Here is a 25,228-nt window from a genome sequence, read left to right as displayed (position 1 = left end):
TTACACACCTGAAAAGTTTTGTGACTGCTTCTTGCACTGTTGTGATGCTGTCATGTTGACAAAGACCCATGACGAGTCAATACTCATGTAATGGCGTCCAACCCATGGCCACTGAGTACTCATGGATCGGAAAATAAACATGTTGACGTGCATCACAACTGGTGTGATCCCACTGTGAGACAGTTTCTGGTTTCAATGCTTCAACAAATTACTTCTCATATGCACTGTCATGACATCACTGGTTCAGAGAACAACAGTAGCCTTGTTTACTGATAGGGCAACAATTTGTGATCAGAGGGCACTAGAATACAAGGTAGAACCTGTTGTGTTCATACACTGTTAATTCTTAATATGGACAGATCATTGCAGATCAAATATTTCATGACTTGATGATAAACTCATTGTATGTTACCTATCTAACACCAAACAGCAGACAAAGTAAGCAACCGACTAGTGGACATCGTGGAGCATCTAGCTACTTCAGAGCTGGATGTTTCCCACAAGAGACGGTGGAGACCAAAACGGAGCTAACAGGAGAGTGTATGTTGGACTCCTAAATTAATGGTAATGTTCCTCTGTGTCAACTGGATGTGTAAATATACAACTGTTTGCAATTACAATAATCCTATTGAATTTAAAAGGTGATAATATATTAGTGTGCATTTACAGGCTCGTGTTGCAGTGCCCAAAAAATCAGCTAATGCAGGTTTAAGTAAAAATACCAAAAATTTGCTCTCAGCCTTTGTCCAATGCCAAAACACAGTTGAGAGACATATGCGCAATATCTATCACAATGCACTACAGTCAAACAGCTGTTGGCAAGGCTCTTGCCTTTTTCCGGACCCACCATTGTAAATAAGAATTTCTTCTTATGACTTTCCTGGTCAAATAAAGGTAAAATAAAAAAATAAAAAATAGAACAAAATAGAGCTGTACTACTGTAAAACCAACCTTGGTAACAAGCCAGATTTCGAATATATATATAAAGAAAATCCCACTGGTCAGTTAACAACATTTTCTCGAGTAGTAATATAGATTCTAAATACAATTTATGGACAATCTCTGACCCAAATCTCAAATCACTGTACATTTTGAGTTTTCATATTATATCATCATATTAATGCAAGTTTCAGATGATCGAAAATGCAGTAGAAGTAGGAGCCAATGACAGATACTATTACTTTTGTCTGGGTCTATTATTTTAGGTGTGGCAGAGTGTCTGCATCTTAAAAATAAATGGAGGTATATTTACATTTTTAGTGTGGATAAAAGTCAAACTGTGAACAGAAACAGAGATTGAATGTGATGTAAAACACATTAATAAATGAAAAGTTTTAGAGCACAGTTTTAAAGCTTTTTGAAAAAGTGTCCTGTGAATAAATTTGTAAACATCATTGTTTTTAATCCACAATATTGAAACAGAAATAACAACTGAATTGATTTATTAATACATTCAGATTTATATGGGGGAAATGTTTAGTTCTGCACACTGAACCAAGATTTGCAAAATCATCTTTCCAAAAATGTGCCTCAAATGTACATGAAGAAAGTTAAAAATTTCATGGGACTTTCTATACTGCTTCTATTACACTAGTCACCTCCAGACAAAGTTCTCCAACATGTCTCTCCGTTATAAAATGTAAAATACACTGACGTATGTTTTTCCATTTGTTTTGGTAATTGCATTTTGGCAAGGGCGAATCTCTTTCCAGGCATTTTGGAAAGAGGTTCATTTTGTGATCCAGGAGGAGTGAATTGTTCACACTTAAGTTTTTGTTTTATCTGTTGAACCATATTTTGGACAATCTCTTTGATACAGACACCAGATCTCTTATCCCACTTGAGAAACTGACTTGTGATCTTACAAATAAATTGAACAGACTCTGGAGACTTTGGAAACTCCTGCATTCTTTCCTACAAGACATGTAGACAAGAGTGTCACTGAGCACCTACCTGCTGCCTGCAGGGATGCTGGTCTTGGCTGCCACTGCCCCCTGACCCCTGCAGAGAAATGCATGGATTTAGTCTAAACTAACACAACCAGTAAGCACCAAGCTAACTTACAAGCTATTTTATGAGAAAAGTCTGTGAATGTTTAACATTTGGTATTAGCTGTTTCAGTGGGATCAGTCATCAGGATTCAGTCCTTTTGTTCTATAGGCTGTTGAGGGACCAATCTTGAAAGAGTCATCCAAATAAGCTCTGAGTTTATCATTAGCATCAATAATAATTGTTACAATAGTCATTTTCTGATGCTCTTATCTTTTCAAATATGCTGTACCTACCACCCACCAGGTGTGTTTTAAATCAAGCAAAGCACCAAATGCTTTGCTATTTCCTAAGTGTAGTCTGAAAGATCACTCCTCATCGGGTTGAACTGAGAGGCAAACCACAGGGTTTTAAATACTACACTGAAGCTCTTTATTCTCATGCAATATTTAACCCACAAAATGAAAAGCTTAATCTCTCTTGGTCTCCCTGGATAAAATGAACAGAAAAAGTTTAGAAATTGCTGGCACATGGTTCAAGTGTGCCGATTTGTAGTTTACTATTAAGGACTCTCACTAATATTGGTCATCAAATAGCACCATCTAGTGTTTGCCTCACATTTAGTCTGGTGTGTGAGGATGTACTGTATGTGTGAGTGAGACACCTTGGAACTTCAGAGGAGCTCTCCCTGGTGCCAACTTCCGTAGGTTTTGTTAAGTCACATTATTTTTAACTTCCTTTTTATAGTATTTTGAAACAGCTTCTAATATAGTTACTAGTATGATGTAAAAATATTTTGAGATGGCAATTAGCGCACCAAAATTAAAAAATGGAACATTATCACATTAAAACATGACAAAATAAATTATATCAAATGTGGTTAGACTTTGATTAATTCTGTAGTCATCATCTGTGTGTTAACCACGACCAGTGATTGTGAGGGTTTATGTCTGTGCACTAGTCTAAATGACTGTGAGAGATTAGCAAGAAGATTGGGATGATCACTTACATAAATGACAGGTATGCATCAGGTATTAGTTAAACTCTTGTGCAAGGAGGACGACTCAAAAACTTGAACAAAATGTGAACATGTTGGACAAACTGAGCGGGACACTGTTTACAGGCCTTAAAACCCTTGAAACACTGCTTTCAAATGTACAACTAAATAAACACCTTGTCTAATTACAATGTTTACTACCTTTTACCCTAAACTACACGAATTTCTGGCATGAGCAAAAATAGTTTAGCTAATATTGTGGTAAGACTGACAAAGCTTACTCAGCTTCTGTTCATCTGGCTGCACACTTACGGTAGCTAGCTACATGCTCCTTTCCATGGCTATAATGCTAACAATGTTTAAGTTACAAGTGTCTTTAACACCTCTAAAATCTTAACATGATAACTCCCTGTCTGTCATTAATGTTAACAATACCTGCACCGAGGTTAGGGCTCCTTTAGTCGATTGTCAGTTATAATTAACCTGAATTTAACAAGCATTAAAAGCTAAACTACAAACAAAAATATTTAATTAACAAACACAAAACACCTCACCTGAGTCAGCACAAGACGGAAACACAACTTTTAGCTAGTACGCTAACCGTTAGCTGTCAACTAAAGCCAGTCTCGCTGTAGTACTTGTCTTTAAATTAGCGCAACCGTTAACGCTTCATACAACATTAAATAACGTTAATATAACTCATCTTCATTATTTATATTCCTCTTAATAGTTCAAGCATATTAAAGTGGCAGTATTCTTGTTCAGAGTCCAAACGCTGCCTCTTTAAGGAAGAAAGACCTTTTCAGTTGGCAGGGGTGAAAAATTTGGGACATAAAAAAAAAGAAAAACTAACTAAAAAAAAGGCTGACGTGTTGAAAGAGAAAATCGTGAAAAAGGCGAGATTCTTAGAAAAGCTGAAATTTTCAAATTAAAAAATTTAAATGGACCTTTTTCAAGGCAACCACATATTGATATGAAACAGGGTCAAATGAGGTGTTACCAATGATACCAAATAAGGTCCCATTCCATTTAGTGCAGTAAATTGAAAAATACTAAAGAGATGAGATTGACAGTGAGATTTTCAAATTAAAAATTTAAATGGACCTTTTTCAAAGCACAGTTGTATTTAATACCATTAATGGCTGCTTCCAAGTACAGGAGGTCCTGTCTGGTATTATGCATACTGTCTCACTGAAATAGCTTGCTGAGACAGTTCACCCCAAAATAAAAAAATACATATTTTTCCATGACCTCTGGTGATATTTATAAATCTAGAATTTTTTTTTTTTGTGCAAGTCGTTTTGGAGATATCGCCTGCAGAGTTGCGTTCTCTCAAATATAATGGCACTACATAGTACTCAGCTTGTGGTGCTCAAAACACCAAAAAAATACACTTAAAGTCCAAAATCAATGTCTCTGCAGAAATCATGACCAGATTACTCAAGATACAAGACAGACCTTGTTGTGAGTGTCACTTTAGCTGAACAGTTTACTGTAAATGGCATCAAAACATGATGTTGTACAGAACACACGGCACAGGCTGATATGTACAAGCCTTCATAACTCCACAACTTTGCTTTATTCATTTTTAAGAGTATCAATAGTCTGACTCATACAACAAATAACTGGTATAGGCAGGAAGCGCTTAAATCATCTGGCATAACCAAAAATAAACTGAAAAGTGTGTGACAAGCAGTGTGGTTATCAGGCTTACAGAAAGTGTCAGGCAGAACTTTTAGTCAATGCACCTGGACAAAATTAACAACAGCAGTCTGTATTTCATTGTATTCATTGAGTCATACTGACTTAGTTGCTCCTGTGGTGGCAATCCAAACTGCAATACAAGACAGTTAAAGGATTCATGTGGGCACATAAATGTTAACTTAGAAGAATCACTTAATGATATGACATTTACAGGAACAAAACAGGTATCATAAACTCCCCACCTGAGCACCAGAAACAATGAAGATCAGTTCTCCCCTGTCTGATTGTCAACATTTCTTTTGTGCTTTTTGTTGCAGGAGGGTCGTAGCTACAAGTTAAATAATAATCATTTCTGACACATGGAAAAATATTTCTGTGGTACAAGTCTCTCTCATCTAAATCTTGTCACAGTGTGTGAGAAGGCAGCAGAACACAAAGTCTTCATCGCCCCAACACCTTCTCATGGCAGAAAACCTGATTCATCAGCAACCATCAAGAAATATCTGGATTTCTCATAGCACCTCCACATTTTGGGCTAAGAAGTGGGACGTTGCCGCCCAATCCGTAGCTCATTTTTGTCGTGATCTCTATACAAACTTCTTTTCTCATTCCTGAGCAGTGCGTCTGAATACATTTGTTTCAACGAATGCACATTTTTTTTGCATGATGTCTTTGACGGAAGCCAGTCGTGTTTTGTTTTTGTTATTTTTTTGGTAGTTGGGCTGGATTTATAGCAGTGTGGGTTAATAATAAATATTTTTTCAGCACTTCAGGGCTGCCAGAAAACGGAGAGCCAAACAGCATATCCTTCAGTCTTGCATTAGCATTTCCCTCCAGTTGAAACTGTGATTGGGTCCATGTGTCAGAGGCAGGATGGGTGGGTCAACCAGCTGCCACACCCCGGTCTCTCCCATTTCTTCACAAGCACAAAAACCCAAGTAAGGAATCTGCACAAAGAGGAGACAGATGTTGCATGTTATCAAAGAAAAATAAATCAGCAAAGGATAGGAAAGAAAGGAACGTAGTAGCTAAAACAGCAAACTGACCTTTCGGACAACTTGGACAAAGTCCTTGGAGTTTTGGGGGGTGAGGCCTTGTATTTGGCGAGTGCAGGCCTCCAGGGAGGAAGCATGGGCCACAATCAGGACTGTGTTTCCTGTGTGAAAGAGGTACAGAACAGAGAACCACATTCCACAGATACCATTAGCTTTCTATACAGTTTATGGACACTTGTGCAGCTTGAAATACTCTTTGACACATATATTTTGTATACAGAGCAGAAGAAGTATTAAAGGGCTAGTTCAGATTATTTTATGTGTGTCTCTATGAGCCAGAGTCAGTGTATTACCTACTGTAGATGACCGCTGGCACAGCCCAGTGTGGAGAGGTAGAGAGGAACACCATTTTTAGCCACTTATGAAAATTAGTTTAAGTATAAGCTATATTTAGAATATTTTCACTGCTTTACCTTGCAAACAGACAGCCTTTTCTGACAGTAAAGTGTCATTATAAGCCAAATGTTGCTCTCTCTGAACTAACCAAACTCCATAGGAAAAGTCAGTCATTTTACTTTGCACAACACAGGAGTTGCTGGTCTACCACTGCCTCGATCTGATAGTTTGTTTGTGTTATTGTGTGACTTCTGTGTTTTAAAAGGACGGTGCGGATACACCAAAGTCACACAATGACACAAACTAACTAACAGATCAGGACAGCAGCAAAACAGGCTGCTCCTATAGTCTGCAAAGTAAAATGAATGATTTTGCCTATGAAGTTTGGTTGGTTAGGAGAGAGCAATATTTGGTTTATATAATGGTGGTTTCCTTTCAGAAAAAACTGTCTGACTGCAAGGTAAAGTGGTGGAAATATTCTAAGTATAAGATACACTTAAACTGATATTGATTTTTATTTTTTTAAGTGGGCCTTTTTTAAGTGGCTCACATACCTTTTGTTGCTGACCCTGTCCACAGCAATTAATTGCTTAGCTTTCATGCTGGTGCTTCTCTTTGCTTCTCCAAAGTGGGGCCATGCCAACCACCACCTACTGTAGCTCACACACTGACTATCAATAAGTACCTCGTACAACCCAGCATCAAATAATTCGAACTACTGCTTTAAAATGAGGTCATCTCAAAAATGAAAGCGGCTATTGTAGCCAGATAATGTTGCCAATATTTTCTGCTTACTTAAGTTGGTATTGATCTGAAAAACTGGACTAATTTTTAGAATTTCACCCTTACCCAGATTCTTGCAGTCTGCCAGGATCTCACGCGTTACTTGGAAGCTCCTGCTGATGTAGGTCTCATAGGACTCTGACACCGCCAACTTACTTATGGGAATATGAGGTCTAGGGTAAAAACAACAGATAGAGCAGGTTATAGTAAACTGCAGCAACAAGCATGTAGAGTATCAGGGTTGGGTAGTAACAGATTATATGTAATCAGAATTACATAATCATATTACAAAAAATAAGTAACTACAGATTACATTTGAAGATTTACATTAGAATTACATTTTAAGGATTACTTGATCACATTTTTATGTTAAAATCATGAAACTTTTTACTGCTCTATTAACTCAAAAAAGTGTGTCTGACATCAGAGGTTAGACAAGTGCTCCACTTTGTGGTGGATCCCATGCAAAAATGCATTTTATTTGCACTGAAAAAGTTTTGAGATGTTTAAAGGGAAAACAATATTTGTGCTCAATTGAACTCAAATTTTGGTGGCTGAACTGATTTTTTTGGTATCAATATATATTGTATGCAATATTTTCAATGTTGGATTTTGAAGTAATACAAAACTAATCCCAAAGCAGATTAGATGACATTTTTGTTATCCAATGGATTAGATTACTAATTACAAAATCTCCATGTAATTTGTATTCAGTAACTCACTACATTTCAAAGTAATCTGACCTAGCCCCGGATATAGATGCTACATCGCTGGCATTGCTGTGTACCTGTATGTTGTGTCCACGCTCATGTTAGCAGCGGCCAGCTCAGCTGGGGGGATCCAGACGGGTAAACATGTGCCTGCAACCCACTTGGTCCATTCGAACAATCCAGGCTCCACACGTATCTTTGTCTTTCCCTCCTGCTGGAGACCTGACAGAGAATGAAACGCAGAGAGAAACTGTCAGAGAAGAAGAAGAAGAATCTCTTTGAAATACTCCGGTTACACTTTGCATCTACTCTGTCATGTCATTTGTCTTTGTTTTGTTTTGTTTTTTTACCTAAAATCTATAAAAAATATCTTCCCATGAAATGTAAAACTTGGTGCAATCAGAGTAATTGTGCTGATCCAATGTTCCCTAACTCAATAACACAACAGGATCTGGAAGTTTAAAAGTTTTCACAAAGAAAATATTTCTCAGAAGAGAAAAACATTCATTAGGTGTTTTTCTATTTTCAAAGAAAGTAAGTTGAATGAGGGGAAAAGAAGTTAGACCTCCTGTTAAACCTTTCTTTTCCAATCCATTTTGTTTCCTAATGATGTCTCTAGGCACCACAGAGGTTTTGCTGTGGTTCATTAAAGCTTTATATGAGCAGACAAATCCAACTGAGATCCAAGCCAAACTGAAGGTTTCAGACCCTAAACTAAAACTAAATATCCAACATTACCATGCAGCAGTAATTTTTTGAAATGTGCGCATACAGTAACATTCCAGCTGAACAACCTGAATAGAGGCTGCGTAACTTGTCTGCGGTCAGAGTGTTGATGAGGGCAATTAAGATGAGGTCCTACCCTGCAGAATGTGCTGAGCAGTCTGGACGCAGCGAAGAGAAGGAGAGCAGTAAACAAAGTCTATTGTTGTGTGGCTTTCCAACAGGGCTTCACCTGGGATGGAACAAAACACGGTGAGAAGCTATTGTCAAGCATTTTAAAGGTAAAATTTGGCTTATTTGAAGTGGGGTTGTATAGAAATACTTCAATATTCCGTGTATTTCCTACAGTAGATCCCAGTCAGCATGCACCCAGTTTGGAGAAGCAGAGAAGAGAACCAGGGCAGATGCTAAGCAATGTACTGCTGTGGACAGGGTCAGCTGCAAAACATATTTTAGCCACTTGAACAAAAAATTAGTATCAATGTACAACACTATAGTTAGGATAATTTCATCACTCAAACCTTGCCATCAGGCAGCCTTTTTGGACTGATACCACTGTTACAGAGACTCCATTGGCGAAATCAATTATTTTACCTAGTAGAACACAGGAGTGACTTCAGTGACTCCAAACTAACCTTACTAACCCTTTAAAACACCATAGTCACACAATAACACAAACAAACTCACAGGGCAAGGCAGTAGTAGACCAGCAACTACCACGCTCTGAGGTAAAATTGCTAAATTTGCCACTGGAGTTTGTTTGGTTTGGAGAGTGTGTGTGAAGGCAAGGTAAAGTGGTGAAAATATTTTACACTACTCTTAAAATGATATTGATCATTATATATTGTTTAAACAACATCACTTACACAATGTTTTGTTTTTTTTATGTGGACCTTTTTTAAGTGGCCAAAGTACATTTTTCTGCTGACCACATCCACAGCAGTATATGCTTAGCTTTTGTACTGGTAATACTCTCTGCTTCTCCAAACTGGGGGTTTATCAACCATTATCTACTGCTGATAATACACTGATGGAAAAAGTAAATCATGTAACCACACTTCCACTTCCACCCTACTGAATTCAACAGTTCTTAAAAAGCTATATCCTTAAGTAATTTATGGAACCATGCATAAGTAGATACGGTATATGACCTCTTTTACACATAATTATTGATTTAATAAACTGTATATAAAATGTACTGACCTACGAGACGGGCCTGGGTGGAGCCAAAAACAGTAATTGGACAATCTTTATCGTAGTCCCGGTGACCTCCACTTCTCGCTGGCAGGCTGGACGGCATGTTGAGATTCGAGCGAACATATCGGCCTACACAAACACAAATGAGATTCTTTCAGAAGAGAGTTTAACGGGTGCCTACAGTTTTAAAATGTGTCATTAATCTATGCCAGCATGCTAACCTTTGGAATCAAAGCACTGAGTGACCCAGTGTTTCCCAAACACTACATCCATCCTCTCTCCATGCCTACACACAAACAGTCTCATCTTGGACAGGGAGGACTGACTGGTTGGCCTCGACACCTGAGATAAAGATTTATTTTAAATTGTGAGGAATTAAAGATGCATCGCACAGCATTAATGTCAAACTCCTACACAGTATTATATTATATTATATACAGTAATTATCTGTACTAACACACTGTAATTGGGATGCACGGCATAAAACTGTACCTGCATAGGAGGACAGAGGCCAGTGAGGCTGGGAGGATCCATCAGACTGTCAAGCAGACTGTCATTCAGCTTTCCATCAAATAATAACCCACCCACAGTGCTGCCCGAGTTCGATGGAGAGGCACAGTTGAGAACAGAGTGAGACCTGTGGATCAGACAAACAGAACTTTATTCATATAGGCTTTACAAACATGGTTTATACACAATGCAGAAAAATAAACAAAAGAGGATGTACACGCAATCAACAGACTCTTACAGACATACAGCATACAACATATGACCTTAGATGAACACAAGAAACTACTGAAAAAGCCCTATGACAGTAACATTTGTCCTGTTCAAAGAGAATGCCCAGTCTAAATTAGTCAAGAAGTAAGCTAACAAGATGATTCATTTTCTTTTCTTTCTCTTTAATCTTTCCAGTCAGTTATGAAGCATCCCCTCATTTATGTGCATTTGTGCTTGAAATGTAAAAAAAAAAAAAGGCACAGTGAAAGGATCTGGGAATTGTAAGTTTGAGATAACACCCAGTCATGTCTTTGTGGAGAAGTGTTTGCAAATACAGACTTTAGGGGAGAATCAGGGATAATCTGTTGCTGCTCTTAGTGTTGGTGCTGGACTGTGTGGGTACATTGTTGATCTAATCTGATTCCAGGGCGTCTCAACACAGCTCTATATGTTTCATGGAATTTTTCAAAGGCATACTATGCAGGATTGCCCTAGAAATGTATGGACACATAAAAACAATTTATGTCAATCAACACTTATGACCCAGTAGAAGTGTTTACTCTGCCTGTATTTTCTCTTTTTCTCAGATTTTGCCGTGCGCATGTGACGTTTCTGAACAGCAGCCTTTGGGCTGTGTGTAGCCCCCACCCAATACGGCGCCCTGGCTGTGAGATCAGGACTCTAAAAATGTAGCAAACAACGGTTACATCACTGTCTCTCACCTCTGCTCTCTGTCTGTGAGAGCTACAGAAAGAAATAAACACACAGGCAGAGCAGACTGAGGACACTGCTGTAGAATGATGGTTCACTTCGACTGCAATGACACAAAGTCCAGTGTGGATGTCTTTGTTTCACAGTAGTTACTTTCTTATGCACAAAAAAATCAAAAGTATCACTTTATTTTTTTTTTTATTCACTGCTATATCGTGATTCATATTTCCAGAAATAATGCACATCACATTTCAGTCAGTCTTTGAGTTTTATTTCAATTGCTATACTGTATATAAAAGTAGTAAATTAAAAACATTTTGAAGTAATCTTTAGCTGTTCCTGCTCAAAAAGCTGGTGTCATAGGAAAATAATAAATAAAATGAGATGTTTAACCACAGTGAACAATGTCCCTGTGAGCATTTAGATTAACATTTTTCACATATGAAACTGAACTTGAAAGCTGTTCTTTAAAAAACCCTGGACTTCAATGGTAAATAAAATGTAGACTAGATTGAGTAAAAGGTATATAGCTTATGAAGTGAAGTCCTATATCCAGCTGTTCCTGCTCATCAAGTAGTGAACAATATATAAAATATAAAATAAAAATATATGTGCTGCCCTCTCTTGGCAACACAATGTCTCTTCCAAGTAGTAGAAGCATTCTGAGTTTGAGTTTTGACCCTGAAACTTTGTTTCAACAGGCCAGAAGATATAGAAGTCTGAGCACACGTGTCGTTTGCAAATGGATCCATTTAGGATAAATCTACTGCGATCGCAATGTTAATTTCCGACAATTCCCATAATGTGTTAGTATCGAGCTAACAGACCAAGAGAGAGATTTTTACATATATATAAAAAAATAGATTCAGGAATTTAAAATTAAAAAAAGATTCAAAAGTAATAAAAAAGAAGCACAATACTTAAAAGAGTCGATTTTTTTCTCCCACCCATATTAGCTCCAAGAACCAATGCTGCAGTCTCTCTCCCTCTCTCAGCCAAGGAGGATGGGCCAACTTCGGATGGAGGGTTTACAAACAGCAACTGACAAATCCTGCATATTCTACCTTTAAATGCGAGAAACATGAAAATGGACTTGTGTCTAATATCTTGCTTACCCGTGGACCACCCAGGTGTCAGACTCATCAGCACGGTTGACGTAGTTCTCTGGCAACAGGCCCGACAGCCCCGTGCCCAGCGAGGTGCCGTAAACCCAGCCCTCACTGGCAGCGCTCTGCTCCACCGGAGACATGAAGATAAAGTCTCCTGGCACAAGCTCCAACTCGTCATCATTCTGAGGCACATACGGGTACATGACTTGCAGTGTCTGCAGGGGGCAGAAGGTTGACAGCCATTAGAAAGAGGCACCGGAATAAACATGCAGATCTCGCATCTATTTTTTCAGGATTTCTATCACTTAGTGTCTGAAAATCTACCTCGTGATTAGCAAATCGAATGTCCCGAGAGAAAAGCACAGCCAGCCAGTCACAGCCTGAAGACACATCTACGCTTTTGGCTAACTTCTCCAAAACTGAAAGGTGACTGGCTTGGAAGTGGTATGCCAAGGTGACATGCAGCTGTTTCTTATGGGGTTCAACATGAGCATCTGGATGAAACAAAAAGAGAGAAATGTGCACACAAAATAAATACATACACGTATACTGACGACAATGAGTAGTATTCACTTTACATTCTTTTACAGCAGTTCTCTCCTGACAGAAAGATTGAAATACACTGAAAATGCAACATCTTGTGACAGTGCTCAGCTCACCCCCAAAGTATGATTACAATAAATGCAGTTAGTCCACATATGAAGTTGTAAATATGCATATGACAGAGTCTTGAACTGTGTCATTCTATATCAGACCTGGGAGCACCAACCTTAACCCTGTACATTAAAACAGTGTTAATGTATCCAGTGATTTCCATCAAAGGGACAAAAGGGATTCAAACCTGCTTTAGCTGCTGCTTCAGTAGCAAAATCAGCAGCGAAACTCTTCAGCACCTCCGCCACCTGCTCCTCCACAAAAAGCCCAATGAAGGTCGAAGAAGTGTAGAGTTCCAGAGGGAGGGGCATGGGTATACGAGACTTCCACTTAGCCACCGTGGTCTGGAGAGCATCGCACATCGCCTCTACCTTTGCATCAGCACACTGAGCACGGAGACGACAAAACAAGAGATTTCAATCAGGACAATTCCATAGTTAAGGGGACAGTTCAACTTAAAATTAAACAAACACACTTTTCCTCTGGCCTGTGGTCCATTTAGATTGGTTTGATGACAGTTGACTGTAGTGATGTTTGCCGTCTCTTGAATACAACAAAACTAGATGTCACTTGGCTTGTGCTGCTCAAAGTGCCAAAAAAAAACATGACCCAGTTAATCAAGATAACCAAACTTGGGTCTGTTGTGTCATGAAATGAAATGGAGGGTGTTAATATATGCATTTATCTCATCACACTACAGTAATTCTCCTTTCACTGGCCATAATAAATCCTCCTTATACTGTTTACAAACTGCTGCCGAGCTGCTGCTAGGCTCTTAACACAATCCAACAGATGGCCACATATTACACCTATTTTAACCTTATTGCACTAGCTTTCTGTGAATTTTAGAAAATATCTGGTGCTCACTTACAGAGCCCTACATAGCCAGGCTCCACAGTAGATTCTGGACCTTTGCATCCCTCTCAGGTTCTCCACCCAGGGTTTTTCTAAGTGTATTTCAGACATGTCTTACAACTCAGGAGGATTGTTCTTTTGAATCAGTAGCCTCTAAGCTTTAGAACAGTCTCCCAAAAAGCTTGAGATCCTTGGATTCTATAGATTCTTTTAAAAGGCAGCTAAAAGCCTGCACCCAAATATCTGCTATCAAAGTATTTAGGTAGCATGTAGAATTCTATGTATTTATCTTGTGCCTTAAGTCAGTTCCTTCTGTACATTTTAACCAGTCTTAACTTTGTATTATTTCAGTGTTCATTAACTGTGAAGAACTGTATGACTGGTGTCTGTGAAAAGGAGCTATATACATAAACTTTACTTAATTATTTACAGGCCAGAGAAAAAAGGACAGTTTTGATTTGAGGATGAGCTGTCCCTTCAAGGAGTGGCACTCATATGCCCCAGTTTTATTATATTAATGCCAGTGAATTGTGTTACACTCCCTCTACATGAATATTGACACTGACCACGAAGAACTGGCAGAGCGTGATGTGGGGGAAGATGTTGTGGGCCTTATTTTTGCCACAGGAGAGACGGGACTGCTGCCAGAAGTGCGAGAGTTGCTGGAGCAGCGGTCCGCTGGGTCGCAGATACAGCACATATTCTCTGGGCAGAGGGTCATCCAAGAACGGGTCATCCACATGGGAGAAGAGCCTGGAGCAACAGAAATGGCCAAGAATACAAAGCGTGGTGAGTGAAAAGTGGTAGAGAGGACAGCTGATGTCCAGCAGAGGGCAGCACTGTTATAAAAGCACAGTGACACGTCAGTACCGTGGCCTGGAGTTAGGTCAGTAGGTGTTGTGTTTTGTGTTTCACAACAGGCATTCCAGTTGTGTATTAACAATTGTGGGAGAGTATGATGTGTGTAAAAGTATGTGTTGCTCTCACCAGTCACAAGCTGCCTGCACATTTTTCCCTCCTGTCGAAACCAGAGCTTTCAGGCTACAGAGAGAAAGAGAAAAGGAGATCAAAGCACAGTCACACAAAATCAATAGTTTCTCTTCCGGACTGTGTTTATTAGGAGGAGATTGCAGTGCTTCCACATGACAGTGAACAAAGACCCAACGTCCCAAGAGAGCAGTAAAATAACAACAAGCACACAATAATTCATTGCAGGAGTACGTTATTCATACCAGAGGTTCATGACGGATTCTTTGCTAAGAAAATATAGAAAAATCTGGTTCTATAATCAATAGAGTGTGTTCATCCCACACAGAAGATGCAAATCTCTGTATCTGTAAATCTGAGGATGATTCTGTTACAAGTGATTCAGTCAATGATTAAATAACGACACCTGTGCTATTGAGGGGAGGGTTTCTCACAACTCCAGTTGTAGTTAACAATTAATTTCTGCAGCATGCAAATGTCACAATATTAAAACCCCTAAATACAGACAGTGATGTAGATAAAAAACATTCACTTCATCCCTTGTTTGTTAGTGTTAAAAAGAAAAGAAAACCAGTATCATTGTCCCACTACATCATTTATCTGTGTCATTTCATAAACTGTAACTTTTCCCTGAAACACGAGAGAGCTGATTGCATGATTACTCTCGAGTTCTCAGAATCTAATTAGTGTCTTTTTATAAAGCCTCTGGTATTGCGGGCCACCTCTGGAGGGATTTTACTGATCCGAGCAGCTTTCAGAGGACTGACACCGAGTACCTGGATATGACTGTGATTCTGAGGGTTCACAGTAACTTCAGCCAATCGACACATCAGTGACATACTTTGTTTCGCACACAGGACTCTCACAGCCTCGTTTGCAAAGATGTGGCACACATTAGCACAAATGTTCCACTTATTATTCCTAAATCAATGTACATATGATTATTAGTGGTTGGATTCACCAGAGGCCCCACAGTACCTTATTATCACACTACGCAAGTCACAATATATTATTGCGATTTTAAGCATTTGCAATATATTAAGTATTGTGATAACGTATATTGCGATACATTGTGGTTTATTAGCTTTTTTCAACTGAAAATGATGTCCCAAAAGGAAAAGCGTTATCAACATCTATTTTATCTTATTATTCTTCAATCATTTTCATTGCAGAAAAATGAGATTGCCAAGCAGGCAGACTGACCCACCAATCCAGCTGATTGTTACCTGTGCTGACCTTACAAGAAGAAAATTCAGTGGACTGAAAAAGCAAGACTGCTTCCAAAATGCAAGTTGCATACAGTTTCTGTGGAAATATTATGGTGTGCAAGCACTGGACACTACGCTATCATAAATATCCCACAATGCAATGCAATAATGACATCAACAACAAGACAACAGACAAAGGCAGACAGTGACCAAGGCAGCTCTGGTGCAACATCAATAATGCTTCAGTTTAAAGGTAATTATAGTTTCATTTTGCTAGATGTAACATATTTTTTAAAGCAGTTTGTCATTGGTACTGGTTACTATGGTTATGTGTCTCCAACCAGGAAGGAGACTCTCAGTAAGTGATGTGATACGCACTGAGCAGTTACAGCCAGGCCTTATTATATTAAGATTATGTACTAGAGAGAACGCAATCTTGCGAGACCTTGTGGAATCTCTCGGGACGCGATTTCACATGATCTGATGTGACACGGTGCAACAGTTGCATTGAGAAAAACAAGGAAAACTTAAACAAGTCTGGATGAGAACATGTCTGAGGAGACGCATTAACACAGGTTGTTTATTCTTCAGCCAGAACAGGAGGTGAGATTTTAACTGTCAGTCTGTGAACAGCCGTCTGTTGCTGGCTAACATGAAGAGCTAGAAAGTTTACCGCTGACTGGCAACACCATCAGCTGCTCAACTGCTGCATCTCCTCGTAGACGGTCTGTTTTCTCTTTATCCTGATCTTGGAATCTATTGCCAATACCGACTTCATGCAAGCATCTGTCCGAGTGTTTGTGTCTGTGATCAGCGCTGTTGTGGGTGTGACGCATAACATGACCATCATGCAGAGCATGTGTGTGAATATGACCGCCACACAATCAGATATGCTGCCCAGCCGGTCACCGGTCAGGGCTGGTCACACTGAAAACCATCCGGTTCCGGTCTCTGGCCAAACGATTGGTGCATCCCTGATGTAATGGTTTATTCATTTAAAAGCTTCTCTGTACAAAGTTGGTATAACCAAATATCGGTACACCACAGTGTCCACTTGCTAAAGATTCAAGTTTTCATCATTTAATTTTGTTTATCTGCTTTTGTAGTGTAAGAAAATTTAATCCCTGAGATAGTCCCAAAATATCTTAAGTAAGCAATGTTTGAGTTCATGGCTCATTTCATTCATTTCAAACTACTAACTGTACAATCCGATCTACTTTCAGTTGTGCACTTTGTGCACTGTGTACAATTAAAGCACAACCCCAAGTCAATGAGAATTAATCACCCATTCACTACATTAGATAACCATAAACAAAACCGTCACAATGATGCTGTGTCCCTGAAGGCAGCATTGCTCGTCACTGCTCTGAATGGCTGTTCTAATGAGGAAGAAACAACAACCATCGTAGAGCCACTATTTGATATAGAAACAGACGTGCTGCTGTGGTTCTATGTGTTACGACTTTGACAGCGCTCATCGTGCCACTCTAGCGTTCAGATTCAATGGGCTATTTTTACATTTGTCCCACTGAGAGGGTCCTAGATACGGCAAAGTCCCCGATCCCTGGGGCAGTGCATTCTGACAGAGCACAGTGAGCAGGATGGGAACGCCAAGGCTACAGCATCGTAACAGATGGCTCACACAGATCTACTACAACATGCACACACACTCACACACACACACAAATATACGCAGGGTGGACCTGAATTAAATACAAGCTACAAAGACAGATAGGCACAGAGGAAACTTGGATTAAAGTTCTCTGTTCATTCACCTGAACAGGCCTAACAACTGTTACATGACAATTACAACATTTTACCAAATTGATCCATTTTTATTCTCACAGTAAAAATCATTGCTGCATGCAGAGGGCTTAAGACAGAGAGTCATTTGCTGGCTACAGTCGTCTTATTCAGAGATTCCACCTGGTGCAGTGTGGAGGAGGAAAAGAAGGGGATTTTCTCTCAGAAGGCATGATGGGATTACAAGCAGATGTGACTGAGACGTCACAAAATCCAATCCAGGCTACAACATTGGATTGCTTGCTTCTTATCACTGTGATATTTTATATGAGTGAACCCTTGTGACATGAAATAAAAGACAAGGTTTACTTGAATTAAATCTGCTTTTTTTAAGGCTGCTAAAATGACTAGAAACCATGTTCCAGGCATAAATAACAGTATCGAGGAGATATAGCACGGTTTTGCTTGCCAGTTTTACCCATTGATGTAGGACATACTTTTTTCTGCAGGAGGGCAAATAACAGCAATGTCTAAAACAAAAGACCCTTTTTTTTTTACCAAAATGTAATGCAGGAGGCTGGAGTTTAAGCTTCAGGGCTATAAATGTGCAAAACAGACATTGTACTGTCTCTGCCAACCCAAGTTCTCAAAACATACAGTTAAATTATGATAGTGGTTCCTAATTCTTTGATTTTGGCATTCTACCAACTGGAGTCTGATCCAGTACTTTTACTACTTTATATTTTAGTATTTTTCTTCCCAACGAACTATAGCTGTATACACTGTACAGAAAACATTGCACTTGATGAAAATTAGATTAGTAAAACTATGTTAAGATGTTTGACAGGAGAATAACTCTGCTTTTAGAAAATAATTACAGAGACTACCTTTGATGGCTTCCTGTATTATTTTGTACAGTGCCCTACAATATCATATTTGTGGAAAGTCAATGTCAACTTGCTCAGACAAGAGGCTCAGAATTCAGTCACTGACAAAATACTCATGGTCATGGTATTTTACTATTTTTACTATTACTATTTACTATTAGGCAAAAGGGGGTAATTGCCCACAGGCCCATAGCTACCAGGGGCCCCATAAACACCTCATAAATTTATATTTAAGATTTTTTTTTACTTTTCACTGATTGTTTTTCTAAAAAATAATATGGTTTGAGAGCATTAAAATGCTTAATTTCATGAGTGTCTCAAGGCCTCTCCACTAACTTGGACTATTCCATGATCTTATTGCACATGTGCTGAAATGATACAGGAAGACAGCACCCAACAAGTGTAAACAACTCAGCGTGGTGCGCAGACAAAAGAAAAATGAAGCTCAGCTACTCCAGCAATGCCAAAGAAATGAAGACACAGGAGGACACTAAAAGCCAACACCCACCCCAGCCACAGTCTGTTCACTCTGCTGCTGTCTGGCACGAGACACAAAAGTATCTTCTGCCATACCACCAGACTTCACAACAGCTTCTTTTCTGAGGCTGTGAGATTCCTCAATTCATCCTCCACACTCCACCATAAATAAAAGTTTATTTTTTTGACTTATTATTTATTCAAAGATTTAAAATGGGGACAACAAGGGATGTAGAGGATCCCATGCTTATATTTGCCTTGGGCCTCAAAATAGCTAAATCCACCCCTGCTTAAGGCAGAATTTATGAGAGTTTTGTTAGTGGCACGTGTGCACAGGGTCTAGTGGCTCGTAGTCTAGGTTCCCACAGACCAGTATTTGCCAACCATGACTCATTGCACTCTGCGTCTTTCAACCAATTTCCCTTTTTTTTACTTCTGCTGCTCGCATTAATTGACTGTCTTGTTCTTTTAATCCACTGAAGAGATCATGACAATAATCTTTACAACCTTTGGACAAATAATGTACATGTAGTTAGACACACATTGAACTGTTTTTGCCTACACCAGGCAGACCTATACTACTTCTAAAGCTTTGTAAATTGCTTGTTCACACCAGTTTTCAAGTGTCAGACCTAACAACACTTCACAGCGGAACTTCCACTATTGCAAGTTTGAAAAATAATGTAATGACAATGTCAGCGCTGCTCTAACCAGGGTTTAATTTTGACCTTAATCTTATTTAATTATATATTATTTGATTTTCTTTGTATTTCTGTCATTCATGAACCAAGGCATACTAGTAAAGTGAACTAAGGTCAGGTTTTGTGATGTGTGTTTGAACTATTGCATTCAGTAAATACTGTTCATTAAAAAAAAAACTAGGTGTCTTTTAAGTTACTAAGTCGAGACAGCAGGAAGACATCTGGCTTGGCTCAGACTGAAGTGACAAACGAGAAGGAAGTCATTGTGAGGTGAGGTGAGATGTATAGTTCTGCTCCTTCTTCGAGTGCAACGTGCACTGTGTGGCTTGCATAATGTCAATATTGAAGGCATAATGATCTGAAAATCTAGACCCTCTCCATAATGATTTAATACCGAAACAATCTGTCATATCATATGTGTATCAGTCTGCACAATCTGAAACCACAGCATATTTCAACCCTATTATTTTCTCCACGCTTTCACTGTGACACTTTCAGTTCCAGGTTTGGTGGCAGATCTGCTGCCACCCAGCTCTCTCTTTATAACACCGGAGGCAATGCTGCAACCAAAGATTTTTTTCATTGTCGATTCAACTGTTGATTAGTATTTGTAGCTTGGTGATTTAATCTAAGGTAGATTGTTTATTTAACTTCCATAAGAATTTTTAAGTGTAATGTAATTCAAGTGGTCTGAATAAACTAGACTTCTGCTCCTCCGCTGCCACTATTACAGATGGTTGATTCATTCCCAAAACATACGTAACTGACGTAACTGACTGAAAATCAAGAAAAACACACGTCCTGTTTTTCAAAGCCCAAACTGATACTGATGCTTGTTTTGTCTGGCCAACAATCCAAACTTCAAAAAATTCTTATCAATTATCAACAAGCAAGACGTTATAATATTGAAACATGCGTGTCTAGAATTTCTCTTGGGTCTCTGCCATTATCATCACTGCAATTACTGTACTTTGAGACCATATTAGTATTTCCAGATCTATTGCAGGAGTTGAATAAACTATATGCCTTTTCATGGGCTTCAATATAGATTTAAGGTGGGTTTACACCAGCCTTGTTTAGTCCAGTTAAACCAAACCCTGGAGTATTTACCTTGGTTTGGGTCGGTGTATGCCGAACCTGAACTCTGGTGTGAATAAAAAAGCTGCTCAGGGGTCAGTCTTTGTGTGGCAGTGCAGTTGCAGTGCAGAAGTTTTACCTTCATGAATACAAACTGGACCAGTTAGATCATTTAACTGTCACTGTGATCCACAACACCTTCAGACAGCACAAGACAGGTAGCGACAGGTAGCGGTCCAGGGCTTTCCAGCCGCAGCGGTCCAGGAGTTTCACAGGCACTTTCTCTCTCTTATTGTCCATCTGGTAGACGTTTTGGCCTGGAAGACAGCACTTCCTGCACCACAGCCCCAAGTACAGCATCTGCTGTTTGACACTCTTTGTTTCAGTTGAACTGAATATTCATGTTTCAAATGTTTCTGAACCACCATAGTCGAAACAGTCACAGGCAAACTGTCCTCAATAACTGCAGCCAACCCAGAGGCTTCTCCTTTGCTCTTAGCAAAGTTATTTATAAACTGCATTTCCTGTTCACAGCTAGACAAAGATAAAAAAGATTAGAGGGAGAGAACTCACTCTGGATTCGATATGACTACAAACCAGCAGAACTATTTTCATGAAACGACAGTGACCATTATCAGATCAGGGCATTTACTTCATTTGCACATTCACCACTGCTGCAAGTAATATTGGAAACAGCTTTTCAATTATTTCAACCACATATGGAAAGTGTTTTCAGTTCCTGTTCCCACATTTAACCCTACTACAGGAACTTTAAATGTCCTGCCAGCCTGTTGTGTGTTGAAACAGCAGTGTTTTTGGTTTTTCATGAATGTAAATGTTCTTTGCACTGTTTATTACAGCAGACCTTTCCACTAAACTTGGATATCATCCAGGCTGCTAAAGAAAGTTATCGCTTCATATCAGGCAATCTGCACACTTCTCAAAGTATCTCATGAGTGTGATCACTTCCTGTAAAAATCATGTTTGAGGTTACTGCGACAACTACATAACTACATAAGTCACGGCTTTGAAATGTATATGCCAAGAAAGAAAAAGGAAATCATAAATTAAAGCAAATGTAATGAGCATCTACAAGTGAAGTAAACAAAACCATGTCACCCTGTCTCAACACACACACACAAATGTGTATACACACTAACACTCACAGCTACATACTCCCAAGGGCCCCTCCCTGACTCAGCTCTATGGGCGAAACAACATTTCCTGTTTACAAGCCGCCGGCGAACACTCATCACTAACCACTTATCGCTCCAACAACACTGAGAGAACTGCCACTGCCCGACACCAGACTGCACCCTGAGGAGAACCCCGTCAGCAGAGGAAATATGCTTCCCTATGTCCAGTCTGGCTGACTCTGCTCAGGCCTGGTGAGCCCACGCCGAGCCAAACGCCAGACAGTACGGCCTCTGAGGCAGAGCTGACTTCATAAGCTAACTGTCTGGTCAGAGCGAACTGTGAAAAAAAAAAATTTAATCAACCATAATTGTCCTTAATGCTGACTGCAAATGACACTTTACAACAGATCTGTTCAGGATCAGACAAAGACAGAGAGAAAAAAGTGTGCAAGGTTGTAATATTATGCACACAACGCAGATTTCAGGAAAGCAAAGTTGTTTAGGTCCAGTTAGTATAATAATTAAAAATAATACTTCAAATTTTGGAGACAGTTTTCTTTCCAAGAAAACTTGGCTAACTGGTAGTTAGGAGCAAAGATGTGTAGCTTGGGTGGAGCTGAAGTGGCCGAGTCACTCAAAGCAGGCACACCCTTAATTATGCAGAACTATAAGCTTTAATATAATTTAAAGGAGTGAATTATATAAAAATTCACCTTCCATACAGTTGTTTTACTTCTGCTATAAAGTTGGCATTTTAATCTAACGGCATATCGGACCTGGCTCGTTTTTGGGGGCAGTCTCAAGTGGCCATTTAAAAAACTGCAGTTTTTGGCACTTCTGTGTTGGCTTCATTTTCAGGCCTTTTTCAGAACTGGGAGTCAATTAGCTTAGCTTACCTAAAAGCAGCTGGCCTGGTTCACACTTAAAGGGACAGTTCACCCCAAAATCAAAAATACATATTTTTCCTCTGTCCTGTAGTGGTATTTGTCCAACTAATTTGTTTGGGTGTGAGTTGCCCAGTTTATAGTCAATAAATGTAAATATCAGCCTTCTCTCAAATATAACGGGACTGTTGTTCTGTGTTGCACCGAAAAAAAAAAAAAAAAAAAAAAAAAAACTTGAAAAATACTAAACCAGTGTCTTTAGTATTAGTGACCTTGTTGTGAGCAGTTCCATGAAGGAACTACGTCTTTTCTGCAGTAGAATTTACCGGAACTACTTTAGAAAGTACCGGAAACAACTTTCTTTCTAATAGTCTTCTTTCTAAAAGTGCTCTCTTAACTCTATGACAGATACCTACAAAACTCTGCAACTCACACCAAAAGAAACTACCTAGTTGGATAAATAGTGCTACAGGCCAGAGGAAATGATGTATTTTAAATTTTTGGGTTAACTGTCCTGTTAAGTTAAAAAAAAAAAACCTGCCATCAGTTTAAATTTTTTTAGCTAGCAGCAGTGCACTTGGGAGCTGTTTCCTGTCACTGTGCTACACTAAGCCTGCTAGAAACCAGAAACAAAGCACAAATTTAGTTTCTGTACTTCAGTAGCAATTTCAGGTATTAAGGTGTGTGCTCAACTTCAGTATTGACACCTGCCTATGACTCATAGGATAGCAACAGAATAAAAACGACACATTGATTGATTGACACACACAGACAAATCAGCATTGGATTCAGAAATGTGCTGCATTGTTTAGGTTTTTATATTAGGCTCCGTAATAATGAGTGGGACAAAACATGATAAACGTGTATGTTAGAACTGAGAACGAGTATAACTTTATAACTATTACTTCAATTCCTTGCGATATTTTTCAGGACTCCGGATATCTAGTTTGAAACCAGAACAATCCTGGACAAACTGGGACGTCTGGTCGCTGTATGCTCGTGGTAGTTTCTCATCTACTCTACAGATATGAGTGGTATTGATCTTCTCATACAACTCTGGACAAAGTATTTCACAAAATATCACACTACTCTATTAATGGTGGGAGAGACTGATGGTATTGTCTTTTGAGGCCACTGCATTTTGTTTAGGGTCAGCAAACACGGTCAGCTCTTGGTGGTGTTGTACACTCATAAAGCTTTTCTTTCAAGCTGAAAAAGACAACATTTCTGTCTCAGACGTCTCTAACAAGGCTAGCTGTGTACAGCCTGTGTCTGGAACTGCTTCTCCCCTCCTCACTTCATTATTTCTGGAGAAGAGGGCTGAGACGTCCACGAGGGCAGACAGAGCAAGTCAGAGATTGACACCATTAAATGAACTGTGTGGGTCTTTGTGTGAATAAAGGCTTTTAATTATATTCTTCGCTGGATCATTGTGTCCATCAAGCTTATCAGTTTGAACAAATAAATATCAATGGTTCTGTCAAACCTTATAAGATTTTATTTTACTTGTAATAAGATTTTATTTTGCTACTGTCAAACCTAACCTGTTGTTTTAGCATCAGCGTTATTTTTAGCCCTGCCTGACGTCAGTGAAACAAGTCAAAGTGCACAAAGCAAATGTTTCACTAAGAATAAGGCACAGTGCCAACATTGTGATGCATCACACAGCAACTCCTCAAAGTATCAGGATGTGTCATCCAAAGTTAACAACAGAGGTTTGAGAGTTACAGGCTATGTTTGGTAGGCCTGCTGATGTTTTAAAACATTTTCCACACCCAATTCTCATTTTAGACCTCGGTACAGATCAGCTGAAAAGTGATCTGTCAAACAAAAGCCTCAGCACAGGACTTGAGCATTTTATTCTGTCCCGCCAGTAACTGTGACTAAGTTTCCAATCTTCAGGCCCTCTTGCAATGAGAAAAAATTGTGACAGTTTGTCAGTACACTAAAGTATCTACTCCTGCTCCAGCCACCCTCAAACCACCATCTCAACAGAGCGCTCAGTAAAGGTCACAAGCCACTTCCGGAAATGGGCGACTTCCTCTTGGCTGTCTTGAATACAAGCTTCAAGTTTGCTCTTTCAAGCTGCACGTGCAGACGCCAAAGTGTAACATGTATACACGAAAAGATATGTGTTGCAATTATTATGTGAAGCCCTCAAAAAAACTAGTTTATTGTGGTGGGGTTTTTTTGCCTTTTTTGTGAGGTTACACATTTGTACATTAGTTGTTATGATTAAAGGAGGAGTTATGAAACTGATGTAGGCAGGAGAACAGGCTCGCTCAGACTTCCTCTTAAACACACAGAGGGCTTAACCCAAATCTGAATTTACCGTATATAACCTTATCTCAGCTAGATGCAATACACTCAGTAACCACAGTGGTTTTCAAGTCTTCACTCGGGAGGTACAATGAAACAGACATGAAAAGAGCACCATCTGACAGCTGCCTCTAAAGCTGAGTTACTATTAAAGAATACAAAACAGAGCTGTTCTTCACATTTTGACATAGTTTTATAAACTGGAGCTTGATATCAACCAGTGCATAATCTTTAACCGAGTCCCCTTTTTTTAAACAATTAGATTC

General features: G+C 39.2%; 1 protein-coding gene across 1 annotated transcript in view; it reads right to left on the bottom strand.

Moving 5' to 3' along the window:
- Positions 1 to 4,534: 4,534 nt before the first annotated feature.
- Positions 4,535 to 25,228, bottom strand: part of ubash3ba (ubiquitin associated and SH3 domain containing Ba) — a 28,828-nt gene continuing 8,134 nt past the window's right edge. The window contains exons 2-14 of the mRNA XM_084731043.1: positions 14,531 to 14,584; positions 14,110 to 14,296; positions 12,876 to 13,074; positions 12,359 to 12,528; positions 12,041 to 12,249; positions 9,987 to 10,131; positions 9,716 to 9,836; positions 9,501 to 9,623; positions 8,437 to 8,529; positions 7,652 to 7,796; positions 6,931 to 7,037; positions 5,737 to 5,846; positions 4,535 to 5,637 (exon numbers count right to left, since the gene is read on the bottom strand). Of these exons, the coding sequence (XP_084587169.1) occupies positions 5,500 to 5,637; positions 5,737 to 5,846; positions 6,931 to 7,037; positions 7,652 to 7,796; positions 8,437 to 8,529; positions 9,501 to 9,623; positions 9,716 to 9,836; positions 9,987 to 10,131; positions 12,041 to 12,249; positions 12,359 to 12,528; positions 12,876 to 13,074; positions 14,110 to 14,296; positions 14,531 to 14,584 (1,801 nt within the window). The 3' untranslated portion in view covers positions 4,535 to 5,499. The remainder of the gene's footprint in view (positions 5,638 to 5,736; positions 5,847 to 6,930; positions 7,038 to 7,651; positions 7,797 to 8,436; positions 8,530 to 9,500; positions 9,624 to 9,715; positions 9,837 to 9,986; positions 10,132 to 12,040; positions 12,250 to 12,358; positions 12,529 to 12,875; positions 13,075 to 14,109; positions 14,297 to 14,530; positions 14,585 to 25,228) is intronic.

The sequence above is a fragment of the Lutjanus erythropterus genome, chromosome 11, assembly GCF_056507025.1.
Source record: "Lutjanus erythropterus isolate fLutEry1 chromosome 11, fLutEry1.hap2, whole genome shotgun sequence".
In the NCBI taxonomy this organism is placed as follows: Eukaryota; Metazoa; Chordata; class Actinopteri; order Lutjaniformes; family Lutjanidae; genus Lutjanus; species Lutjanus erythropterus.
The sequence above is the reverse complement of the archived record's forward strand: the minus strand, read 5'-3'. Positions and strand labels throughout refer to the sequence as shown.